Raw genomic sequence first — 24,633 nt, forward strand, 5'->3', positions numbered from 1 at the left:
TCCTCGACCTCGGAATGGCCATCTTCTGTTTTCTGGGATGATGGCCAGAGGGGAAAGCCTGTGACATCTCTACTTTCAGGATTGTACTCAGGTTGACTTTGTTGTCAGGTACATGATCAATGGTTGAAATGTGTCCTGAGAAAAGATTAGACCCTCTCTGGAGGGAACACAATTCTCATTGCATCAGCTCAATCCAGGGACTGTGCTGCTGATACGCTCTTGTGATTGCTCACATTTTTCTGACTTGCTCTTTCATATTCTAAAAGATGCAGTTGCCCTGCTAAGGCTGCATGCTCCTGGGGGTTGTTGCTTGCTGTGTTTATCTGCCATACTTAGTGTGTAAACATCTGTGGCTGCTCTTTTTCATGGAGCCCCTCATTATCTCTGAGTACTTTGGACCTTAACTCTCACCATATTTAACACCCACGGTGACCTTCTTCTGTTTTTCTATGTTTTTCATCCATCTTCTCGACCAGAGGCAAGTCACTTCACCTTCCTCAGGGGAGGGCAGGGTGGGCTGAGGATCTCTGCCAGAGGCACATGGTGGATCCTTCTGGCTGTATGACAGTAGTCAAGAGGGGACCCCAGGTCATCCAGCGACATGAGTCCCTAAGGGGTTAACTTCAGAAGGAAGGAATGTCAGCACACACGCGTGCCCCATCCCCATGTCAATGCTGGTATCCTACTTCTTTATCAGGAGGAGGACTAGTACTGAGACTCTTCTTTGGAGCAGAGAGGTCATCTTGAAAATCTCAATACTTTGATTTCATGACTTTTTATCCTGGGTTGATTTTCAAAACTGCACGTGCATTTACATTCACACAGACCTGGACCGATATTGGTGGCCACAGAGCCTTGGGTATGACAACCTTAACCACTGGGCTTCAAGGACACAGAAGTACTGGTGGGACATACAACTTTGTTCCTCTGGCGTCTATGTGTGGGCCTGGAGATTCTGAGGAGACAAGTGGTGAGTTAGAAGAAAGTACAAAGGCATCAGAAGAGACAGGTCTGTAGGGTCACATAAAGGTGGACGCAGAGAGAAGAGGGGAGGGCAAGCAGAACACGCACATGTAGAAAAGGTAGAAGCAACCACATATCTGGTGCTTCTCAGGGCCAGGCACCGTGCAGGTCATGGTTTTCCGCACAAGAATGTTCACTGCAACGTTATAAGGGCATTTGCAAATAGCTGAGTACTAACAAGAAATCTATAAGTGGAGAATTCCACTTATTTGAAATCCACCATGAGGATTTTTAGAAAGCAAAACCATCCATGAGCAAAGAATTGAACTCCTCAGGTTGAACGGACACGTGTGTGTGTGTGACCTCCGGGGAGGGAAGAGGCAGGGACACAGCAGCTACTTTGGGTTCGCGAATCTGGGAAAGGAGTTTGAGGAGGGCTTCTTGATATTTTCTTGATTCCCTCATTATCCTTTCTCTGGATTTGCTCCCCGTTTGCGGGAACACAGCCATAAGTGACTTCTTAGCAAAGGGAAGGTGTGACAATCTATGTTCTGGGTCATCACGGCCTTCTTTCCCGACACTTGGTTGGGGAGAGGTCTTTAAGCTCCTTCCTGAAGGTCACACTGGGCATCACAGAGGGAATAGTGTCACCTTCACTCTGTGGCCTCCAGCAATCGCCTTCTGGTTCCAAATGTAAAGACCATGCCCACCAAAGCCCAGAAGTCAGCCCAGCCCTGGGGAGGCAGCAGTGAGCAAGAGAGGGAGACACTCCCCTCCTTGGGCACTTAACCTCTTATAATCCCACCTTTGCAGGAGGGAACGACCTACTGCCTGTGGTTGGAGAGGCACCCGGAACACACTTTCCTCCACTAATTAATTAGCATTTATATTATCGCCCACCACACTTGAAATTGGGGCACCAAACAGATGTCCCCCCTCTTTTTTTTTCTTTTTGGCTGTGTGTGTGAACTAAAATCATTTTTAGGGAAACAGGTATGTAAGGATCTGGGCAGATGAATTAGAGTTTATTTTCTAGTGGCCTCTAGCGGCACTTGTCAGAGTTGCATCTCAGTCTGTGGTTTGGGGACCCCACATCCCCCGGGGAGGCTGAGGACCCCCCAACCACTACCCCGCAGGCTGGAACGCACTGTCAGCTCTGCTTGAAAAGGACACCGCGCTCCTGCACAGCTGATCCCGTAGGGGTGAGACCGGCTTCTTGTCCCCATAAAAATCAAAACTGCTCACTCCCTGTTTCCTTCGGCCACCCCCCAGGATTCTGAGACCCCAACCTTGGGAATGGGAAATGCACCGTTTGTAGGAAGGGGATATAAGTCGTTCATAGAGTGAATTTCTGCTTTTCTGTCTTGCATGAGCAGATGCCCTTGTGGCTATACCTGCATGATTTTTTTTTTAAGATTTTATTTATTGTGAGACACACACACACACACACACACAGAGACAGAGACACAGGCATAGGGAGAAGCGGAGCCCAAGGGGAGCCCACGGGGAGCCCAATGTGGGACTCGATCCCAGGACCCTGGGATCATGACCTAAGCCAAAGGCAGACGCTCCACCACTGAGCCACCGAGGCGCCCACCTGTATGATTTTGTTTCCAGCTAAAGCGAGGAAATAAGCCATCACCAGTCACAAGGAAAGGAACTTTGAAGACAAACTTTCCAGAGGCTTCTGGGTCACAGTATTTTTTTTTTTAGGGGCACATTTGGTGAATAAAGACCAGATTATTTAGACTGCCCAGTCCTGCCAAGGAGTCTCCCCTCAGGCTGCTGAGTTTTCTTCAGAAAGTTGCAACACCATGGACATTCGAGAACATGCGTGGCTTCTGAGCCCATCTGCTGGCTCTTGCTGGTTCTTTGCGCGACCCCTTGCACAAGGAGTGAACAGCAGGCTGCCACCGGCATTTGTCACCAGATCAATCTCATGATCTCTCCTCGGGTCTGTTTGGAGAGGGTCTCGTGTGGTTTCCGCGGGCCACATGGTCACACTGTGTGTCTGCACGTGCAACAGAATGTTCCACCCACAGTTAGATCCGCTCACGCCCTGCGGGGTAATCGCGTCAACGGCAGTAAAGCAAAAGCAGAGTTTTCCACTAGGAATCCTCGTTTCCTTCCACATATCAGGTTTCCATGCTCCATTGTCTTAGCAAAAAAAAAAAAAAAAAAAAAAAAGTCCCCCAGGCATAAATAATCAAGTTAATGAAACTTATTAGGAGAATAAATGCCCTGAATAGATGCCACGAACATGCATATTCATAGGACCCACAGAATCAACCCGGCTTTCATCAGATCACCACACACCACGAAGCACAGAGGAAATTTGTGTTTTGTATGAGAGAAATGTGCCGTTTCTCCTGGCTAATGAAATCCATGCTGAGAGCTATTTGAAGTAACTAGAAATTGACACCTATTGGATAATAATTAAAACTCCAAGAACATTTACCTGTGAGAAAATGAGAAGCCCAGCTCCCCCCACGTGAGACGGTGGTCTCCCCATCCCAGGACGCGGGGGCGCCCCCAGAACACCTACTGTACTGTAGGAGCCCGTGAGCACGGGGGATGTGAGCAAGCAATGATTTTGATCGTTTCAAGAAGATGCAGAACGGTTTTGTGCTCCTATTCGGCTCCTGCTTCTCTGGCTGGTCGGGTCTTCCTGACACACACTTTTGCAAACAGCCTGAGAAAAGGGGACCGCGGAGGCCAGGTGGCAGCAGGCCTCACCTCCTCCTCCTGCCTCCGGCCTGGGTCGGAGCAGCCCAGGGAGAGGCAGGAGTCTGGGAGGATGGCCTGGGGCCTGGGGGCAGCCACAGGAGGAAGGGCTGCATCACTGGGCATGGGGGGGTGCGGGGGTTCTAGGGAGCAAGACCATGAAGACGGGCTCCTAACCTTTTCTGCACCACAGACGGACCCTTTTGCACCTGGGTCCCTTTTAATGCATAGAATGAAACACATTGTACGGAAAATATCTATAGCAAAATTATTAAATATTTTTCAAAACAAAGGATGCAATATGTGAGCTCCTGTATTCAGTGCATAACAGGATTTTGCGGCAGGCCCGCCGAGGGGTGTAATCACGGAGTAGTGATGAGCGAAACCGAACGTTGGGGCATCTGCCGCAACCACAGGGGTTCGAGAGAATGAGCGATTTTCTCTAGCAGCCAGCCGTGAGTGCGATGAGTATCTCTGGGCTTTCCCTACGTTCATCATAAGAGGAAATGCTACATTTCACTCAGAGGTTAGTGAAAATAAACATGTGGTTTCCCCACCATGTTCACAGGCAGGTCTGGGGGGCCTGGGCCCCCCGGGCAGGGCCCTGCCACTATGTTCTGAGGTCCAGGGAATGCTGGAGTCTCTAGAGGACAGCGGAGCCTCCACAGAGAGACCCCAGGAGCCTGGAGTCTTCACAAGCTCTGGAGGACAGTGGGTACCCACCTGCCAGCGTGCTCATGGTGGAGGGGCATGTCTCTGTCCTTCGTTGTTTGCAAATGCAGGGACCCGATCTAATGATACCTGAGGGACCCTGGTTGAGTCCCACAGTTAATCTGCCCGAGGCGTCACCAAATGGCAGGGACTGTTCCCCAGGAAGACTTGGCCTTTCTCACAGTATTTCTTGTTCAATCACCTTCCTCCCAAGAAAGTAGGAATGTTTCCTGTCCGGTTCACCACTGAATCCAGCCAATAGGATATGTTTGAGAAATATTCGTAGGACGACTGTATGAACACTTATGTGAAAGGCGTTTGGAGAGGCCTAGCATCCTGTCCACAGCACTTGTCCTGCACCTTCAGATCTTTCATCTAAGGGATGTTTTCTTTTAATATTCTTGAAAGTGGACGGCTCTAATGAAAGCCAAGGAAAACAAAACAGATGATGATAACAAGGGCTGGTGAAGAAGCACTGAAATGTCATGTCCTGAGTCATTGTTGATGGGGAGGTACAGTGGTGCAGCCTCTTTGGAGAATAGTTTGAGATATTTCTTAGAAAGATCACTGATTTACTGGGGCGCCTGGGGGCTCAGTCAGTGAAGCATCTGCCTTCAGCTCTGGTCATGATCTCAGAGCCCGACGGCTCCCTGCTCAGTGGGGCCCCTGCTTCTCCCTCTGCCTCTGCTGCTTCCTCCACCCTCCTTCTCCATTCTCTGTCTCTCAAATAAATAAATAAAACCTTTAAAAAAATGAATGAAAGCACTGATTACCATATGACCTAGCAATTCCACTCCTAGGAATCTACCTGAGAGAAACAAAAGCCTCCATCCACATATGAGCACGTGCAAAAGTTCACAGCAGCATTATTCAGAATATCTGAAAACTGGAAAAATCCAAATGTCCACTGACAGATGAGTGGATAAACAAATATAGCATATCCATATGATGGAATACTATGCAGCAATAAAATGAACTTCTGATAACGGACTACAACACGGATAAATCCCAAAGACATTGTTTGGTGAAAGGAGCCAGAAGCAAAACGCCACATATTGTATAATTCCATTTATATAAAACGTCCAAAGAAGGCATTGAGGCAGAAAACAGAGCAGATAGCCCGGGGCTGACAAGCATGAAGGATTTTTGTGAGGGGATAGAAATGTCCTAAAGTTAGATTAGAGTGAAGGCTGCACACTCTGCAAATCTTAAAAAAAAATCACTGAATTGTACCCTTGGAATGGCTGAGTTTTATGAGTAAATCACAGCACAATTTAAAAAATAAAAAAATAAAAAGGGGGTGATGGCCTGACCAGTGGCGACTCAAGGAGCCTCGAGATCTCTCCCTGAAGGAAACGGAAGCGACTTCTCTGGAGCCCAGAACGAAGTCCCTCTTACAAAATGCCATGGGTCTCCTGGCATGAGCGATATGAAGACACAGAGACTGGACACAAGGTAAGAGCCAGGCCTGGAGGTGTCCACGGAGACCCCTTCAGGCTGCCTGTCTGCAGGTTGGAAAAGTCGTGTGGACACAGACTCCACAGACTTGTGTCTACTTCAGCACCACAGACCAAGTGCACCTTGTGTCACTTACAGGAAAAAGCTCCAACAAGCAAATTGAGAATGGAAACCAGGCAGCAGGAGGAGGGGTCCTGAACACGGAAACCAACTTCTGGACAACTTGTAGGTCAGTGTCTTTACTCTTTTCCTTGGCTCTTATAGCCCAATTCATGTATCTCAAAGTAATGGGGAATCTTTTTTTTTTTTTTAATAAAGATGTTATTTATTTATTTAAGAAAGAAACAGAGAATGAGAGAGAGAAAGCATTTGCAGGGGACATAGGGAGTAGACTCCCTGCTGAGCAGGGAGCCCGATACAGGACTCGATCCCAGGACTCTGAGATCATGACCTGAGCTGAAGGCAGACACTCAACCAACTGAGCCATGCAGGCATCCCCCAAGGTAATGGTGAATCTTAACAGAATTCTTTGGTTGCATATTCTTATCAGTGTAGACTGGCTTTCCCCCAAAGATGTGGCTCTAGTGCGATTTTCTAATAAAGACATAGTAGGGGGGCATTTGCCTTTGGCTCAGGTCATGATCTCAGGGTCCTGGGATCGAGTCCTGCCTTGGGCTCCCCGCTCAGCAGGGGAGTCTGCTTCTCCCTCTCCCTCAGTTTCTCCTCCAACTCATGCTCTCTTTCTCTTTCTCTCTCAAATAAATAAATAAAATTTAAAAAAATGAAAGACACTATAGTGAAGGAACAAAGTAAAATATAAAATTTGGTTAATTAAGATGAGCATTAAAACCTTAAGAAAGAAAGACCATATTAAGGAAATGGTGAAAGACAAGGCACTAGGAGTGAAGAGCCAGCACCGGGAAATGGGGTGTGCCGTTCCTGTCAAGTTCTTTAGAGAAAAAGGAACGGATCTGAATGGGGGAGGGCTCTCTCTTCCCCTGAATTCTCTGTCACCTGCCTGTCAGCCTCCCCCTTAGACCTTGATCACTAGTGCGGTTCCCCTGAGCTTGGCCCCCTGGTGGGCACACTTGTGAATGGCACTGGCGCTGCGTCACCCCTTCCCACCCTGAGGTGGTGGGGATCCTTCCCCCTGCCTTCTGGAGTCAGGTCACTTGCCCTGCCCTCCCCGGAACCTGCATGTGTCCCTGAGGCCTTCCAACACCCAAGGGATGGTTTTCAATCTGCCTCTCTGCCTCTGGGCAACATTTTTCACTAAAACCTCAGCACTTTAGATTGGAAAAGAAAGCGAACAGGACAAGGGCCCCTGGGTGGCTCAGTGGTTGAGCCTTTGGCTCAAGTCATGATCTCGGAGTCCTGGGATTGAGCCCTGCATCAGGTTCCCCACAGGGAGCCTGCTTCTCCCTCTGCCTGTGTCTCTGACTCTCTCTCTGTGTCTCTCATGAATAAATAAATAAAATCTTAAAAAAAAAAAAAAAACCCAAACAGGACAAATTCATGAAAAGCAATGCTAATGAGTTAAAAATGTGAACTTTCCCTGCCTTTTTGAAAACATGCCCTAGAGCCCGGCCACAGGTTCCCAGTCCTCTCCACCTATGCCCAGCGCTCCAGGGCTGGGGGTCCCGACTGGCACTGAGACATCGCTGGTGGCAGCTCCGTGGCAGGGCCCCATGGGGAGGCTCTGCTGAGACACCTGCCGCCTTCAAGTCCTGCCCTCGCTCACCAGCAGGGGCCCTGCTAGGAATCCTCCAGCTGAGTAGCTCCCCATCCACTGAAGGCCAGAGAGCCCCAGGATACATCGTTAATGTGACAAAAAAGCGAGGCAGGAAACCATCTATAAAGAAGAGAACCGCTTATGTATTAAAGCAAAGGGATACGTATAAACGGGGAGGACCCGTAGGAAGCCGATGACCGCCGTCTACCTGGAGGAAGAGAGTGGGGGGAGACAGGACGGACTGGGACGGGCAGGACTTCCCAGTGTGCATGTCTCTGAACCACAGGGACGTAGTCACCGCGCAGTAACCAAGTGAAACAAACGTGCAAAGGAAATACTGTCTTGTAACAGCACCACGGTCTCGAGTGTGGACACCTCACCCCGGGGTCATGGCCTTCTCTGTACAGGTGCCAGCTAGGCTAAATCCAGGCATCCTCCAGCTAAATAAAGCACCACTCCTGTCTCAAGAGCCAACTACTGTGTGCTCACGACGTCCCAGGCCAGCAAGGCCTTCGTCTCTACTACCTTGGCGACTGATGAGGGGGACAAGAGGACGAGGTGGGAGCAAGATGGGCCTTGCCGGAGTCACCTTAGCTCACAGCAGTGAGGCTTCCAGCTGGTACTCTGACCTTGATTTACTCGGACACGAGCGCCTTCTTACAAGTTCACCTCAACAGAGGTTTTCTAGGTCCCTGCAAGAATCTCACACACAACTGACATCTGTGTGAGGCCCGCTTTAAACAAAGTCGCCCCAAAATAGGCATCAGCAGAGCATGTCGAGGCAGAACCCAAATGCAAAGGGAGCCCACTTAATCAACGTTTCCGTGTCCAGAGAGGCCAGCAGGTTTCTTGCGAAGAGGGGGAGCTAGTGTATACTGTGGCGCTTAGGCCAACACCCTACAATTAGTCCAGAAAAACTAGCCATTGCTCTGATGGACCGTTTCCACGAGGATCATTTATCAAAAAATAGAAGGGCCGCAAAAGCTGTCCGTGGCATCGTACGGGCTTGACTGAGCTCATCACACTTTTGTGAGTGACTCAGTAGCGGTGGCCGTCGCCCTCTGTGGGGTGAACAGGGCGAGTGGCCGGCACACAGCCCACGCGACGTTGATCTCATGATGGGGCAACTTCGCTCTAAGGTCAGTTGTTCGGGAACATCCCGTCTAAGCCACTGTTCAGTGAACTTGAGAAACTGAGTGACCTTCCGGCAGACGAGTAAGACTTCACAACAACAGGGAGCTGCGACGACCAAAGGCTATGTTGGGCCCCAACGTAAAATCCCCCAAATCAAAACCTCTCCCACTCTGCAAAAAAAAACCTTGCAAACATTTCCACAGAACTTGGCAGGGGGCGGGGAGGGGCACCTCAGCGCTGTGGGTGGCCTGAGCTGCAGCCCCCCGTCCCAGGTGGTAAACCAAGGTAGCGGCTGCCGTCCCACCCGGGGCCCGAGGAGAGGGCAGCAGGGGGCTAGTTCCCATATTCTACTCTCAGGTGCCAACCCAACAGTTAGACCATCAGGTGCACCAAATTAGAGATAAGATGAAGTTCCTCTTTCCGATCAGGGAAATGAGAAGTAGCTCCATTTAACCTTGAGCTCTTTCACTATGCGATGCGGACCACACTCGCCAGGAGCAGGGGCTCTGGTCGGGGGAGCTCCCGGCCCCAGCGCCAATCATGCTTCCTCTGCCAAGCAGAGAAGAAACCCCCTCCCCACCACCCCGATTTCAGGATACACATTGAGACAAGTGAGTTCTTTATTGGTCTCTGTGGCTCTACGAGAGAGGAGCATTACCCAGAGCCGTGGGCAAGGGCCATGCGCAGGAGAGCCCTGGAGCTCAGGATGACCCGAGGTCCTGCATGATCAGGACCATCAGTCCTGGGCTTCAGTGGCTGGCCGGGGACCCTGAGCCCAGCATCAGTACCTGTTAAGCACTTGTATGTGCACACTCTCGGCTGCACCCGGACCTGCTGCAGGCATATGCATTGCGGCCCGCACACAGGACGCAAATCCCCAGCCGAGCCGAGCCGGCCCCAGGACTGTGGAACCCGCCAGGCAGCACCAGCAGAGTCCTCGGCGGGCAGGAGCCCCTCTGGCTCTCATTGCTGGAAGCCGTGGAGAGCTGGACCCTGGGGTGTCCGTGGTTCAGACGGCTGACGTGCCAAGGGAGCAGAGGCCCAGGCGGCCCAGGACGGGTGGTGAAGGCGGCTCCATTCGCACTCACAGCTTCACCCCACCTCCCCACCCTGCTCCAGGGCCCCGAGGAAGTGCCAGGTCCAACCTCCAGATCTCAAAGTGCCAGGGACCAAGGGACCTCAAAGCAGAGAGGTTAAAACCAAACAGCAACTTCACATCATCTGCAGTGAACTCGCCTCCCAGATCATAACACAGAAGCATAACACAGAAGTTGAACGGAACGTGCTTCCATCGTTTGGCTGCGCTCAGGAGTTGCCCGTCCTGGACAAGACGCCCCAAAGCCACTGCAAACAGCCCATGGCATCGCCGTTGGGTCCCGCGACACCGCGGCTGCCTGCCATCCTCGCAGCCCGCACAGAGCCCATCAAAAGTTCTGTTTCACTTTATTGGATACACCAGGTATGGGAGTTACAAGTGAGATCGATGGGTGTGCCAGCCTGTGAGCCTCCTCTCCCGCCGGCTCTGAAATGAACGGACCTCGCCTACATAGGACACAAACACAAGCAAACCAAATTACAATCAGGTGGCGTCCCAGGGTGGGTAAAGTAAACAGTTAAATTACTAAGCTCCCCATACGTCCATGAAAATGGCATACAAAACCATATAAATTACATTTCAGGTCTGTACATGATTCTCGAGAAACAAAACAACAATACTGTGCTCTGTACAACGTCGCTCCAAACATTCCAAACCCAAGAAACACTTGCCCCTGAATTCCAGAAAAGTGGGCAAAATACACATGCAGGATGATTAAAATCATTTCACAAAAATGCAAAATCGCATCGGGTTTCTTTTAAGGCACATTTGCATGTAAGGCGCAGAGAACTCCCATTTCAGAAGCCCCGTGTTCACGGGACCCCGGCAGGCAGGCGGCAGCATCCTGTTCCCGCTGATCCCGGGCGGCAGCGGAGAGACGGTCTCTGGCAGAGGGGCGGGGTGGGGTGGGTGGCAGGGAGACAGCAGGCCGGCTCCATCCTTGAATAGGCCGGCTGCCCCGAATCCCAAAGCTCGACGTCCCGCCTCGTGGCCCCACAGGCCTGTATTCTATGTCCGATCCTACGTGCAAGGTGGAGGGCAGACAGTACCTACGTCCCTGCAAAGTGCAGGCCCTGCTCACCCACCGCCCATCTCCCTCAGGGAATGCTGGGGGCGTAGGTGGTCACCGGGCATCCCTCTGGGCCACCACCTTTGCCTGGTCAGGCGCCACCAGCTCAAAGACCCTCCAGCCGCAAGTGGCCACAAACGGCAGCTCTGAGCACGAGAGGACGACACGGGTGCAGATTCTGTACAGTGGGAGTGCACGCCAGCCCACTGGTGCCTGGGCTTGAGCCTCCCCGCTGAGTGCCCAGTGGCCCCGAGCCCCCTCAGGCCTCCAGGTGCCCCTCGGCCTCATCCATCTGCAGAGTCTCATTGTCCCCTAGTAGCTCGGTTTCCGGGACAGAACCATTCTCCTCCTCCTCTGCTTCCTGCACTGGGCTCTGGGCTGCGTCGTCTGGGGCATTCTGGGTGTCCTCGGTGGCTTCTGAGAGCAGGGCTGCCCTGTCGGCCATGGACGTGTTGGAGGGCGCCGTGGTGACATAGCCTGTGCTGGTGGAGCCACTGCCACTGTGGTGGGAGCCGGGCTTGGGGACCACCTGGGCGGGCACCTGCTGCGGGGCCATCTGCATCGGGATCTGGACCGGATAGAAGTTGGACAGGTAGGCCCCATAGGCGGGCACCGGCTGGTACCCATTGACTGGGATGTAGAGCTGGGGAGGGGGCACCATGGGCCGGATCTGGCCCTTCATGGGGATGAATGGGGGCTGCGGGAAGGGCTGGGCCTTCTGCTTGGGGCCCCCGTAGCGGGCGTTGCTGACATTGCTGACTGGGCTGGTGCTCAGGGAGCTGGTCTGCGTGGTGTTGCTGGCGCCCGAGGTCTGCGCCGAGCTGTTGTAGGTGGACAGGCTGCCCCAGGCACGCAGCCGGCTGTGGATGTCCTTGAAGCGGGGTCGCCGGCTGGGAAACTCGTTCCAGCACTCGATCATTAGGGCATACACCCAGGCGGGGCAGTCGTCCGGGCAGGGCAGCACCTGCCGGCTGCGGACCATCTCCACCACGTCCTGGTTCGAGTGTCCGCAGTAGGGCTGTAGGCCGTAGCTGAAGACCTCCCACAGGACCACGCCGTAGGACCAGATGTCTGAGTCCACGGAGAACTTGCCGTACATGATGGCCTCGGGGGACATCCAGCGGATGGGCAGCAGCGCGCTCCCCATCAGCTTGTAGTAGTCGGCTGAGTACACCTCGCGGAACAGCCCCAAGTCGGAGATCTTCACGTTCAGCTTGTCGTACACGAGGACGTTGCGGGTGGCCAGGTCCTTGTGCACCACGTGGTGGCTGGACAGGTACTCCATCCCTGAAGCGATCTGCGCCACCACGTGCACGAAGTCGGGGGGCTCCAGGGCCGACTTCACTGTGCGGTCGTCGTCTGTGCTGCCCACGTCGGAGTGCGGCGAGCGCATGACCAGGAACTCGTGGAGGTCACCGTGTGAGCAGTAGCTGAAGACCATACTGAGCGGCTGGTCCTTGGTCACCATGCCCAGCAGGCAGACGATGTTGGGGTGCTGCAGCCGGGCCCGCAGCATGGCCTCGTGCCGGAACTCCTCCCGGAGCGGCCCCTCTGCTTTGTCCTTCAGCGTTTTGATGGCCACGGCCTGGCTCTGCTCCCCTGGCGCCGGGCCGAACAGGTGGCCTTTGTAGACCTTCCCAAACCTGTCCTCTCCGAGCTCCTCCATGAACCTCACCGACGACAAGCTGATCTCCTTGAGCTTGGCCTGCAGAGAAGAAAAGCTGTCGTGAAACACTTGCATTTGCACAACAGGGCAAGGATGGGCGGGGGGGAGGGGGGTTTCGGGGGACCAGGGGCGGTCCCGGTGTCGCCCACCTGCACGGCCCAGCAAAGGACCCCCAGCGCTGCCCATCCCAGGCTCAGCCTGCCCTGCACACTGCTCTCTGCTCTTAACCACACTGACAGCATGAGGCTGCCTGAGGACCCCCGCTGGGTTGCAAGTTCTGTCCCCCCAAAACTCCAGAGGCACCATCACAGACTGTGTGCACACCTGCTCACACTCAAGCACATATACACACACACACGCACACACACCCAACCAAGCTGGGCTCCACCATCCCAGAGGCACCCCTGGACTCTCGCATCCACGTCCCCCACGCAGGACCCTTCCCAGAGCTCCCCGATGTGCGGCCGGTGTTGAGGCCCAGGCACCACCGCTGCTCCTGGAGAGACCCAGCGTGTTTCTGGGACCCTGAGGCGCGCTCCCCACGGTGTCTGCCACTGTCAGAGCCTAGGCCAGCTGCTCTCCAGCGGCTCCGCCATGGGCCCATCCCACTGCTTCCTCTTGACTGGCTCCATCGTGACAGAGGCGGCACATGGTGAAATCAGCCCCAACGTCCTGCTCCTTCTGTGTGTCCCTCCCTGTGCTCAGAGGCTCCCCCCTCCTCACCGTCCACCCCCAAAGTCCCAGTGAGTGTGCAGTGGCCGCTGGCTACAGAGCCAGGTGAGTCCCTTCTCCCCCTGACCACCCTGAACACCCCCTTCAGAGCCCAGCCTGCCTGCAAGTGGTAATGTCCCCTCACGTAGGCCAGGCTGGCTGTGACAGCCTATCTCCTGTGCTGTGTGTCGGGGTGTTCTTGCCGTCCTGGGGGCTCTTGGGGTGGGTGGGGGGTGGGCAGGGGCTGGGGGGATGGCCTCCAGCCCCAGGTGGAGGTTAGACCAGCCCCGTCCTAACTTCTCTATAAGTCTGCCAATCCACCCTTTCCCTGAAAATCAAAGCAAAACCGACCCAAGCCCAAACTGGCCAGAAAGCAGGGCTCCGTCCCTTACAAGAGCCAGACGGGCCCTTGCCTGGTGGCGAGCCCTTTTCATTTTGTTCTGTGGGGACCTCGGCACAGCTCCTCGGGCTCCCGCTAAAGCAGCCATTGAGGCGGAGGGACAAGCCATGGACCATGGGATGGGGGTTCCCAACACTCCTACCGCTTCCTTCCTAATGACACACGGGTCCTGACATGTCTTAGAGCAGATACGAGAAGATAAAGGGCCATTTCAGATACTTATGTGTCATGTATCAAGTAAACCAAGAGCCCAAATGTCACAGGCAAGCGAGCTCCAGGCAGAGGCTGCGCCGGGGTGGGGGTAGGGGTGGGGGGGCGTGCGGAGGAGACCTGCTTGTGCTGGGTGATGAGAGGCATTTCCACATCCTGGCTTGGAGAAGCCATCAGCTGGCGCCGCTGCGGTGTAGACGCCGAGGCCTTCTGCTTATTCCGGCACATGCAGACCAAGAAGAAAAGACACGCGATGACCAGGGGGATGGCGATGCTCGGGACCAAGATGTACAGAATTCCCATCCTGCTGCTGTCCTGGGGACCTGGCAACGGCAACGTTCACAATTTTTTTAAGATACAATCCCCCGTTCCAACTCTAAATTCTCCGCCAGCCCACGCCCTCCCCCAGCTGCAATATTCAAGCACAAGTGGACGATCCCGTGAGTTCCACGGAGGGGCAAGACGGCACACCAAGCCTAAAAACGGGTGACATACTGAAAAGCACACAACCCCTTGCACGGGTGTGAGACATAATCCAAAACTGCCGCCGCCACGGGATGAATCGGGAATACACGGCACCAAAAAACAAAACAGAACAAAACAAAACCCCGTGGACTCTAAGGGTCTTAGTGTAGTAAGAACCAACATCCTGGGGTGAGAAATGACCCTTTCTGCAACATTTTAGGATTTTCCGCCAGTTTTCAATATAATGAACATATATTCTTTGTAATAATTCAAAATGCATTTGATGTAAGAGAGCGCTGGTAGCCAGTGAGTTTGACCCAACCGCAACATGGGGCCACAAGCACGCTCGAAAACACGATGGTAAAATGTGCAGATTGTGGCTTTCCAGGTAGCCTTGCCATTTTCACAGGGAGGAGCAATGCTCTGTCTCCCTCTACAGGATCCACAGACAGGTGCAGGGGCCATGCGGGGCCGCAGTGTCTGTCTGTCTGTCCCATCAGTACCACGCTGACCCACTGCCTTCCACCCTACTAGAGTTAAAATCAAGTAACACCACAGAAGGCTCTTGCTCTCCGCTCCCTCCTATTCCAGGCAGATGTTCTAGAAGCCCCCGGGGCAGTGGAGGCTTGGGTCATTTCTCCGGGGAGATTTCATGCCCCTCAGGCCCAGGTCAGGGATGTGAGCGCCGTCCAAACACCTGTGCGACCATTTATTTTATCATCATCTTTTCAAAATCACCAACAGACACCATGCTCATTAACAACTGCGGTGATTATAGGGCCGCGAACATTCCTAATGGCCCGTTTACCAAAGGCTACACCGCTGTTAGCAGGTTGGTGTTCACCTGATTTTCTATATTCGTGTTAAGGCGAACACCAAAGAAATGACAGACAGAGCTGTTCTGGCAACAGTCTCACAACTAGAATTTTAAATAGAATTCTTTTTAAATGGGATCCAAGCCTCCGTGTTGCCCCGCCCCCGGTTTTTGTGGCAGATTTATACATCTGAGACGAGGTTCCACGAAGAACAGACAGCTCCAGGCATTTGTCGGGAGCCGCACACAACTCCGTGTACAGATGTATCTCTCGGTCATCCTCCTGCCCCTGCTGGGAAGCAATTAGCCTGCTGCTTATTTAGCGACTCAGAGTGATCCTGCAACACGTATCCTTAGCAATCCTGCCAAGCGCAAAGATTTCTGCGATGTAAGATAATCCTAGACCTGCCAGATCAAACTCCATGTATATTTTTAATGTTTTGATTAATTTTTAATTACAAAAGTAACAACTGCTCGTTTTAAGAACGCATCCTTTTTTTGGGGGGGGGGGTGTCTTCTCTTAATTTAAATTCAACTAGTTAACCCATAGTATTATTGGTTTCAGAAGTAGATTTAGTGATTCACCAGTTGCATATAACACCCCGTGCTCATCACATCACATGCTCTCCTTCATGCCCGTCACTCAGGTACCCCGTCCCCCCGCACCCCTCCCCTCCAGCGGCCCTCAGTTTGTTTCCTATGGTTAAAAGTCTCTGATGGTAACATTTCTGTAGGCGATGGAAGTCCCTGCTAAAAGTTTGGTGTGTATCTTTCCAAAACTTCATCCATAAAATGTAGGTGCCTATGTGTGCTCACACATGTACATGCACAGCTTTCCTTTGCAAAGAAAGAGCCAGAGAAGGGAAGGGAAGGGAAGGGAAGGGAAGGGAAGGGAAGGGAAGGGAAGGGAAGGGAAGGGAAGGGAAGGGAAGGGATGGATGCAGACAGGGGTAGGGTAGGGGGAGAAGCAGCAAGCAGGAAGAACACAGCTACAGCCCTACAATGTCCTTTCTCTAACCGGACATCATGGACCTCCTTCCTCGTAGGAAATTTTTTTTTAGACAACAGTGGCATTCTGCAAAGCAGTTTTACGATCATCTAACTCCTGACACTCTCTTAAAATTTATTCCTGCAGTGAACTCACATTCTTGAAGATCTGTGTTAAGATATGTGCTAAGAGGAGTGGCAAATTTGGAACTGCCCAATTACACTCCCGGGAAGTAAGGGATCCGAGCAGCTGCAGGTGCAGGCTCGCCCAGCCCAGGGCCGCTGGGGCAGGGGAGGAGGTTGGCGGGTGGACGGCGAGCCTGGCTTTGCTTCACGGTTAATCTCTCCTCCTCTGTCTCTTCTCGGTAGTGTTTTCCAGCAAACCACTGCCTCTAGGTGCCCAAATGTAAGGCTCAGAAGGCAGCCAATCTTCTCTCGGGCACTCAAGCTGGCGGAAGCTGGCAAAATGTAAATGGTCTCAACACAGAGTCATGCTTGTCAGGTTTGCAACCCTTAACGGCCCTCTCTTCTTCTGTCCTTAATTTCACAAAGAAATTGCAGGGAAACTGGCAGGGAGACTGAAGTTCACTTCTTCCTCAGTTGGCCAAGTCCACCTGTGAAAGCTGGCGTGGCAGGAGGTGAAGGAGGGCGGGGGGTGCTGCGTCCCCAGCACCAGAGGCCAGGCCTAGGCTTGACTGCAGCAGGAAGCACTTTTCCTAACATTGGGAAACATTATGTAACAGCGTCGATGGAGAAACCAGATGCCAAACTCAACAGCTCGGGACCACACACAGGGAGGAAAGCACTGACAGACCCAACATGTAAACAGCGGTCTCCACGGAGAGGTGAAATCTGGGGTGAAAGGCACATGACCCTTCAGACTTCCCTCCTCTGTCAAACATCACAACCAGATAGGACTGCTAGGACCCACAACGGCTGTATTTACAACCAACAATCATGGTGGGGAAATGGGGAAGGTGCCAGGGCCACCAGCCCCCCGGCCCCACACCACCACACAGTGCACTCAACAGTTAATGCGTTCAAAAAAAAAGAGAGAGAGAGAATACATACTACAAGAGGGTACGTCACACAGTTCCATGCGTACGTTTTTATTCTGCGTGAAGCACCAGGGGCCTTCCATCTGCCCCCCAGGGTTCCGGCAGTAGGCGTGCCCCCCTCCGAGCTCGGGGAAGTCTGCGCTGGTTAGGTGGTGGCTGTGGGGGAGCTGCAGGCCCCACGGCTGGCACTGGTGCCCTGACTTGGTGGTGCTGGCGGTGCCTCTGTAATCTGTGCCCGAGCCATTGTAGCACTGATGGTCTGGGAGGGAAAAGACATGTTAGGAGGCCCGAAAATTAAGCCTTTCTCGGTGTGTGTGTGTGTGTCGGGGGGGGGTGTCCAGAGAGTATCCGTCTCCACCTCTCCCCAAAAGCAACAACAGAATCACTAAGCCTGCACCAACCCAAACGGGAATTCCCAGGAGACCCAAAAGAGTTTCCTTCCCAGAAAAGCAGCATTTAAAACTCATTTAAATGAATCTCATGACTTCCACGAAGCTCCAAGGCCACAAGTTAAATCAGGGGTGAGTCAGGGGATACATGGGGGGCAGGAAGCCCATTTGAAGTGATGCTATGATCCTGAGAGCACATTTGGGACCTGCCAGGCACCTCCATTCCCAAATGAGGACGTCGACCCCAACCTCCTGTTCACTTGCACTAGAAGCAGAGCCGAACTGGCCAGGAGGGACAGTGAGCACCCAGCCCCACACCCTCCAACGGCCGCTGTGCTGCCCAGTAGAACACTGCATCATCTCTGCAGTGCACGGGGAGTGGGGACCCAAACCCAGGGTGCTCCCTGAGCCAGACCCGGGGTGCATGTGTGTGCTGAACAGCAGTCCTGCAGAGCTTACCGGGTGTAGACACTACTCTAAGCAGCTTCTACAGATTCACTCATGTAATTCACATTCCCCATCTTCTGAGGATCGTAGTTGCCATCCCCGTGCAATACGAGGAAACTGGTATTTAAGCAACGTGTCCAAGCTCACCTGGGGTGAGCCCTGAGCCAGGATTTGGACAGAGCCGTGAGCCCAGAGACCAGGCTCTGGCTGCCCTACGGAGGAGCTCCGTGGCGCTCTGGGAACCCCCAGCCTCACCAGAGAGCTGAAGAGAGTCCCAGGCCTGGGAGGAAGGCGGCCTCTTCCCCAGGTTTGCCCCTCCCTCCCCTTCAAGATGCAGCACCCCGACCTCCTCAGAGATGACAGATGTTTGGGGCCCAGGGCAGGTATGGAACGCGGCCCCGCCTGGGCTCCCGCTGCTCAGGGGCCTCTGCAGCACCCCTAGGATGCCGCCCCCTTGGGGTGTGTGTGGAGTCTGAAGCCCAAGCAGGTGGCGACTCACTCGTCCCTAAGAGCAGGGGTGCAGCGGCCGGGCCTGGAGCCCTAACGTGGGCACCCCCTCCCTGGGGGACCGCCCAGCCTTGGGAGGGCCCAGCTCCGACACACACGGCCGGCAGGAGGGGGGCACCGGGTCGGGGGACTCACAGCGGCCCAGGCGCTCGGCCGGGATGCCGATGCGCATGCAGTTGGCGGCGTCGGGGCTCTCGGGCAGGGGCAGCGCCTCGCACTTGGGCAGCTGCAGCCGCATGAGGATGAGCGGGTTGGAGCGCGCGATGGTGTACTCCTGGCGGCACAGGTCGCTCTCCAGCACCTCGCACTCGTCCCGGCACAGCTCGCGGGGCTTGGGCGCCCGGGAGCGCGCGTCGCACAGCGGGAACACGAAGTGGCAGAAGGACGGGATGGCGAACTGCGAGCACTGGTCCGACAGGTGCGTGGAGGTGCCGATCATGGTGAAGGCCGCTGTGGGGGCGGGGAGACTGGCGTCAGGGTGGGCGGGCACCTGCTCTGGGGCCCCCAAGCCTCCCGCCCCACCGGCCGCACCTGCGGCACCTGGCCACATCGCCAGCCAGGTGTCTCTCACCTGCTAGGAGCCCCTAGCCCCCTCCCTCACTTGTGCCCACCCACCCTCTCCCCTCCCCCGCCCACCAGGGCCCCCCAATCCTCCGCCCTGTCGCCCTGTCTTCCTGTCTTCCGCACGCCCAGAAAGGCTCTCACCCAAGCAGACTCCCAGGGAGCACGAGCCACCCTGATCTGCACCAGATGAAGAAAGTCCCAGGTCCCAGGGCTTCACTTACAGACATCATAAGCAGAATAAGAAAGGAAAACCACACCCAGGTTCTCATCCAGCTAGATGCTTCTTCCACCCCAGGAAGATTCGGATTTTACACCCTTCCTAAGGCCCTGCTATGAACTGGGCTCTGCAAGCACAGGGCGGCTTGTAGAGCAACGGGGCTGGGTGACTTCTAGAAGCAGAGATGGGAAAAGCACACAAGGATCAAGCCCCAGTCTTCTTTCTGACATCCAGGTCCTTGGGTCTGTGGGCAGAGAGGCCACCTGGGGAGGCCCTGTCAGGGCCTGGGTGGAGGGGTGCCCCCAAAGGAGGAAGGGAGTAGGCCAGACAGGTGGGCAACCAGCCCTGTGAAATGCAGCCACGGGAGGAGTAAGAAAACAATGGGAGAGGCAGGGATGAGAGGGAGAGCCAGCAGGCAGCTGGAGGGTGTTCGCAGTGGCAGGGAGAGATGGGGGTGCTTTGTGATACAGGGAGCAGAGAAGCACATTGAGGCAGGAGGGTCTGGGGCCCGGAGGGTCTGGAGCTAGGGTCAGCTGCTTTGATTTTTGGAGGTAGGACAGAGGATGGAGTGTGAGGGGCATGAGCACGACCTCTGACGTGGAGAGAGGAAGCGGGTGGGCGCTGCAGGGTGAGCGGGGAACAGCAATGCCTGTGGCAGGAGGGCTGAGTCGCCCTCTCTCAGCCACCAGGGCTCAAAGGAGGCATCAGCCAGCAAGCCCACTGCCAGGAGGCCCATCTGCTTTGACCTGTGGAGGACCTGCTTGTGGCGATCTAACCTCCGACAGCTAAAGAAAGAGACGCCCCTCTGCCCACACACCCTGCAGAGATGGGGAGAGAACAGGACAGGTTGGGCTTCCATCCCTGGGACACCAGTTCGACCCATGACTTGTGGTGCGGTGCCCAGTGAGGCCAGCAGGTGGCGCTGTGGGCACCCATTCTCCTGGGGACCTGCTGAGCACCCAGGGCAGCCAGGGGAACAGAGGAGCTGGCGAGGGAGCCCAGTTCTGGCCCTGCTCGCTATTTACTACAGGATAGGGAGTCACTCAGTCCTTTCTGGTCCTGTGTATCTGTCAAGGAATTTGTTGAGGCCACGCGCTGGGGGATGGAAGCCTGCACAGAGCCTGTAAGATGCACGCGTGGTCCTTACTCCTCCTTCTGGCCAATATTAAAATCGAGGAGCAGAGAGTTAAGAGGTTTAGGTGCAGGCTGTCTCGGAGCTGGCTCAAGAACCAGGTGTGAACCCAGTTCAGTCCCATCACAGCAGAGGTGGTGACCATCGGGAGGGCTGTCATGATGTGGGCTGTGACCCAATGCCCCCCTCCCCAAAGGCATGGAAAGATGTTCTAAGAAAGCCAAACCTAGCATTTCTTTGGGGGTAATCAACCAATAGAGTGTCACAGCTGACCCTTTAGTGATCTCTCCTCTCCCCTGACCCCCTCAGAACATATCCCGTGAACGCTTATTTCTGAAACTATGGCTCTAGGTATCCAGAAGGTCCAACAGGTCATGTCCTCGCCTTTGCCCACTCCTCACAGGTCACCCTGAAGACCTCCTGGGGCCCATTCCCTGGGAAGCTTCCAGAATCCTGGGAACAACTTCTGACAAGCCTGCTCTCCAAACAGAACATCTCCACAACCAACAGTCTCAAAACCACAGGCCGGCAGTCTAGAGCAACTTTGACTTTGTTCTCTCCCAAATTCACAAATCTAGAGAACATCCTTCTAGGCTTGTGTCTAAAAACTGCTGTAAAATCAGTCTGCTTCAATATATGAGTTGTTGAAGGCTGCAAACAGGTCCCTCAAATATAACTCGGGAACAATCTTGTGCCTGGAATCAGGGCCTGTCAGTTAGTGGGATGAACATTCTGGAGTCTGCCACTAGCATTTTACAAGATGATTAGAGCAGAACAGAAGATAGCAGAATGCATGGCTCATATTAAGGCCGTAACCAACTTTTTCCCTTAATGAAATAGAACTGAAGAGAAAAATCTAAGTGCACTGGTTTTGTTAGGGATGGTTTTTGTTTCTTGTAACTGATGTCACATCTCTGAGATACAGGTATGGGTAAACTAAAAACTAAATCATAAGTAAAGCACACATTTTACTGTCTGTTGGGGTCAAAGAGGTCTGAGAAGTTCTGCTTTAATGACATGAAAAGCTTTTCCAATGAGAGATACTGATGTTTCCAGAACGTTTTCAGGGGTTCAGTAACTATGGGCCAGGCAGATCTGTGATAGACCATGACCTCAGACCCTCCAGATTGAGGTGAAAGACAAGGGGATGGCTGGCCTGAATTTAGAAGGACATGTCAGTGACACCTCCATGAGCATCCCCTAGCATCCTCACCAGGGCAGTGCTTTTTTGCAAGCCTCTCTGCAAACCCCACCACGTCTCCCGGGGAGCCCAGCATCAGAGGTGGGTGGGTAGCTCTAGTGGGCAGCCAGGGTCAAGAACTATTATGTAGAGAACCCAGTTGAACTGGGCCATCTGCCATCTTCACAAGATTTTCCTCATTCCTTAGTCTGGAGAGAAAAACATGCGTGTGTTTGTGGGGAGAGGAGAGTCCAGAGGAAGAGGGCTTTGCAGGGCTTTGGTCTAATTCATTGTCTTACTTCTCAAAGGATTTTCCCCAAGAAGACCTTCACATCAACATGTAAAAGTCAGTGCACTGAGGACCAACAGCCAACCAGAAATGGCAAATAGCAGAGACAGAGAACACGCAGCTTCGTTTCTCATGCCGTGAAGCAGGCACCTGAAAGCCCCGAGTACTGCTGCTGACCCGCAAACCTCTCTCCCAACCTCTGAGGGGCCCTGTGAACCTTTTAACAAAGCCCCTGTCTGAGAGGGAGCCAGAGTCAGGGAAAATAAAAAAAGTCAAGTGTTTGAATGGTGTGGGCACCGGCCTGCCTCCAGGGTGGCCAGCCTGGGGACAGGGAGGCCCTGGCGACCCAGTGAGGACAGGACATCTCAGGGCTTTGAACCTACGTGGTTGACCCAATGAAGTATATCGGACATATACTCTATAAGCAATCTGCACTTGCTAGTGGGAACACACACGTGGGAACATTTTAGGGGAAACCGGGGTGGCAGTCCCAACTCCTTCTAACAAAGTTCTCTGACTTTCCATGGCAAGACACACGCACCAGGGTTGGACCGTCCAAGACGCCGGTGGGACTGTCTGTGCAGACACGTGGCAGCGGGGCACGTGCTCACTGTCCCACAGCATTGCTCCTACCTGTGATTCGGTTTTCAATCTCCCCCTGCATCTGGAGGGAGTCCACATAGATGGTCCGGTTCCCAATGAAGCGTGCACACGCAATCCCCCGGTAAGGCTGGCAGAAGCCGTCCTCATGGTAGTCGTCTCTGGGGAAGATACGGTCTGTGAGCATGCTGGTTTTCTTTCTTTCTTTTTTTTTCTTTCTTTTCAAATCCAGCATCTTATGATCAAGGCATCTCGTTCCTTGGTATTTACCCAAATGAACTAAAAACAGAGGATCACACAAGAACCTGCCCACAAATGTTGACCGCGGTTCTATTTATTTGGATTGCCAAAACTCGGAAGCAACCAAGATGTCCTTCAGGAGGCGAATGGATAAACAAACTGTGATCCATCCAGACAGAATATTAGCCAGCACCAAAAACATGAGCCAGGCAGCCCGGGTGGCTCAGCAGTTTAGCGCCGCCTGCAGCCCAGAGTCTGATCCTAGAGACCCGGGATCAAGTCCCACGTCAGGCTCCCTGCATGGAGCCTGCTTCTCCTTCTGCTTCTCTCTCTCTCTCTCGAATAAATAAGTAAAATCTTCAAACAAACAAACAAACAAACAAAAAATGAGCCGCAAAAAGACACAAAGGGTCCTGTGCTTAAATGCACGATACGAAGTAAAATACCGATGTGGAAAGGCTACGTGCTGTATGATTCTAGCCATCTGACATTCTGAAAATGGCAGAACTATGGGGATGGCAAAAGGTCAGTGGTTGCCAAAGGTTGGTGGAGGGGGTGGTACGTGGGATGAACCTGCAAAGAACCAGGACTTCAGGGCAGGGAACCTACTCTATATGATACTAACATGGTGGATACAAGTCATCTCATATTTGACCCCAGAATAGCATAGGTTTGAGCCTTGTGAGTCCATTTACATGCAATTTGATTTCAATAAACAAAATAGAATACGATAAATGTACTTTCTCTCCCTTATGATTTTCTTAGTAAAATTTTCTGTCCTGCAGCTTACTTTATGGCAAGAATTCAGTATATAATACGTACAATGCACAAAATATGTGTTACTTGATTATTATCGATAACAGCCTACTGTTATTGATGGTTGGCTTCCAGTCAACAACAGTAGGCTACTAGTAGTCAAGTTTTTGGGGAGTCTAACATTACACGCAGATTTCCAACCACGCAGAGGGGTGGGCGTCTCAATCCCCACGCTGTTCAAAAATCTGTTGTCTAAATTCATAGAATGCCCAACACCAAGTGGTAACACCAAGAGGGAACAGACTTCCATTAATCACAACGTATTGATATTGGCTCATCGATTCCAATTAATGCACCACGCTAATGCAAGATGCTACTAATGGGGGAACTGTAGGTGTGGATGTTGGGGGGTGGTACGTGAGAACTCTCCACACTTTCTATTTGATTCTTCTGGAAACCCAAAATTGCTCTAAAACATAAAGTCTATTAACTTAAAAATCCAGCACCTTTAAGGGAGTAGAGCCACAGAGTTGTGAAAGATGGATTCGAAATGTGAAGCATACATGTGGGTGGGTACATGTTCCTGTATATGTACAAATACACACTGAACACTCCTCAGGAGCATGTTTCATCTTAGCCGCGAACTACATCAGAAACACTACAGCACACCCCTGTAAATGTCTGCGGTTTGAAAGCAAGACTTTTATGAAAATGACAATAATCCAGAAACTGTGCTCTACCATTACACTGCATGAGAGGCATCTCTGAAATGGAGGGAAGCCGTGGGGGAGGGGAGATGCCCAAAGTCTGACCTTCAAATAATTTGTACAATGAGATGTGCTTATTATGCAACAGGGAAGTGTGCAATGTAGACGGATACCACAGATCACACTTCTAAACGCAGAGGTTGGAGGAGGAGCCTTACAAGAACATGGCCCTCCACTGGGCCCTCCAGTCTGACTCCCTCGTTGGGGCCTGTGCACGGCCCCACTAGAGTCTGTGCCATTCTTTTTTGCTTTAAGATTTTATTTATTTATTCATGAGAGACACACAGAGAGAGGGGGAGAGACAGAGAGAGAGGCAGAGACACAGGCAGAGGTAGAAGCAGGCTCTG

General features: G+C 53.1%; 1 protein-coding gene across 2 annotated transcripts in view; it reads right to left on the reverse strand.

Annotated features, from left to right (window-relative positions):
- Positions 1-10,148: 10,148 nt before the first annotated feature.
- Positions 10,149-24,633, reverse strand: part of ROR2 (receptor tyrosine kinase like orphan receptor 2) — a 186,246-nt gene continuing 171,761 nt past the window's right edge. Inside the window, exons 5-9 of one of the 2 annotated variants that reach the window (XM_072761354.1) lie at positions 22,557-22,684; positions 18,677-18,991; positions 17,212-17,457; positions 13,995-14,197; positions 10,149-12,592 (exon numbers count right to left, since the gene is read on the reverse strand). In XM_072761354.1, coding sequence (XP_072617455.1) covers positions 11,147-12,592; positions 13,995-14,197; positions 17,212-17,457; positions 18,677-18,991; positions 22,557-22,684 — 2,338 coding nt within the window. In that variant the 3' untranslated portion in view covers positions 10,149-11,146. The remainder of the gene's footprint in view (positions 12,593-13,994; positions 14,198-17,211; positions 17,458-18,676; positions 18,992-22,556; positions 22,685-24,633) is intronic. The other variant, XR_012002124.1, reaches the window with a different exon arrangement.

The sequence above is a fragment of the Vulpes vulpes genome, chromosome 1, assembly GCF_048418805.1.
Source record: "Vulpes vulpes isolate BD-2025 chromosome 1, VulVul3, whole genome shotgun sequence".
Taxonomy (NCBI): domain Eukaryota; kingdom Metazoa; phylum Chordata; class Mammalia; order Carnivora; family Canidae; genus Vulpes; species Vulpes vulpes.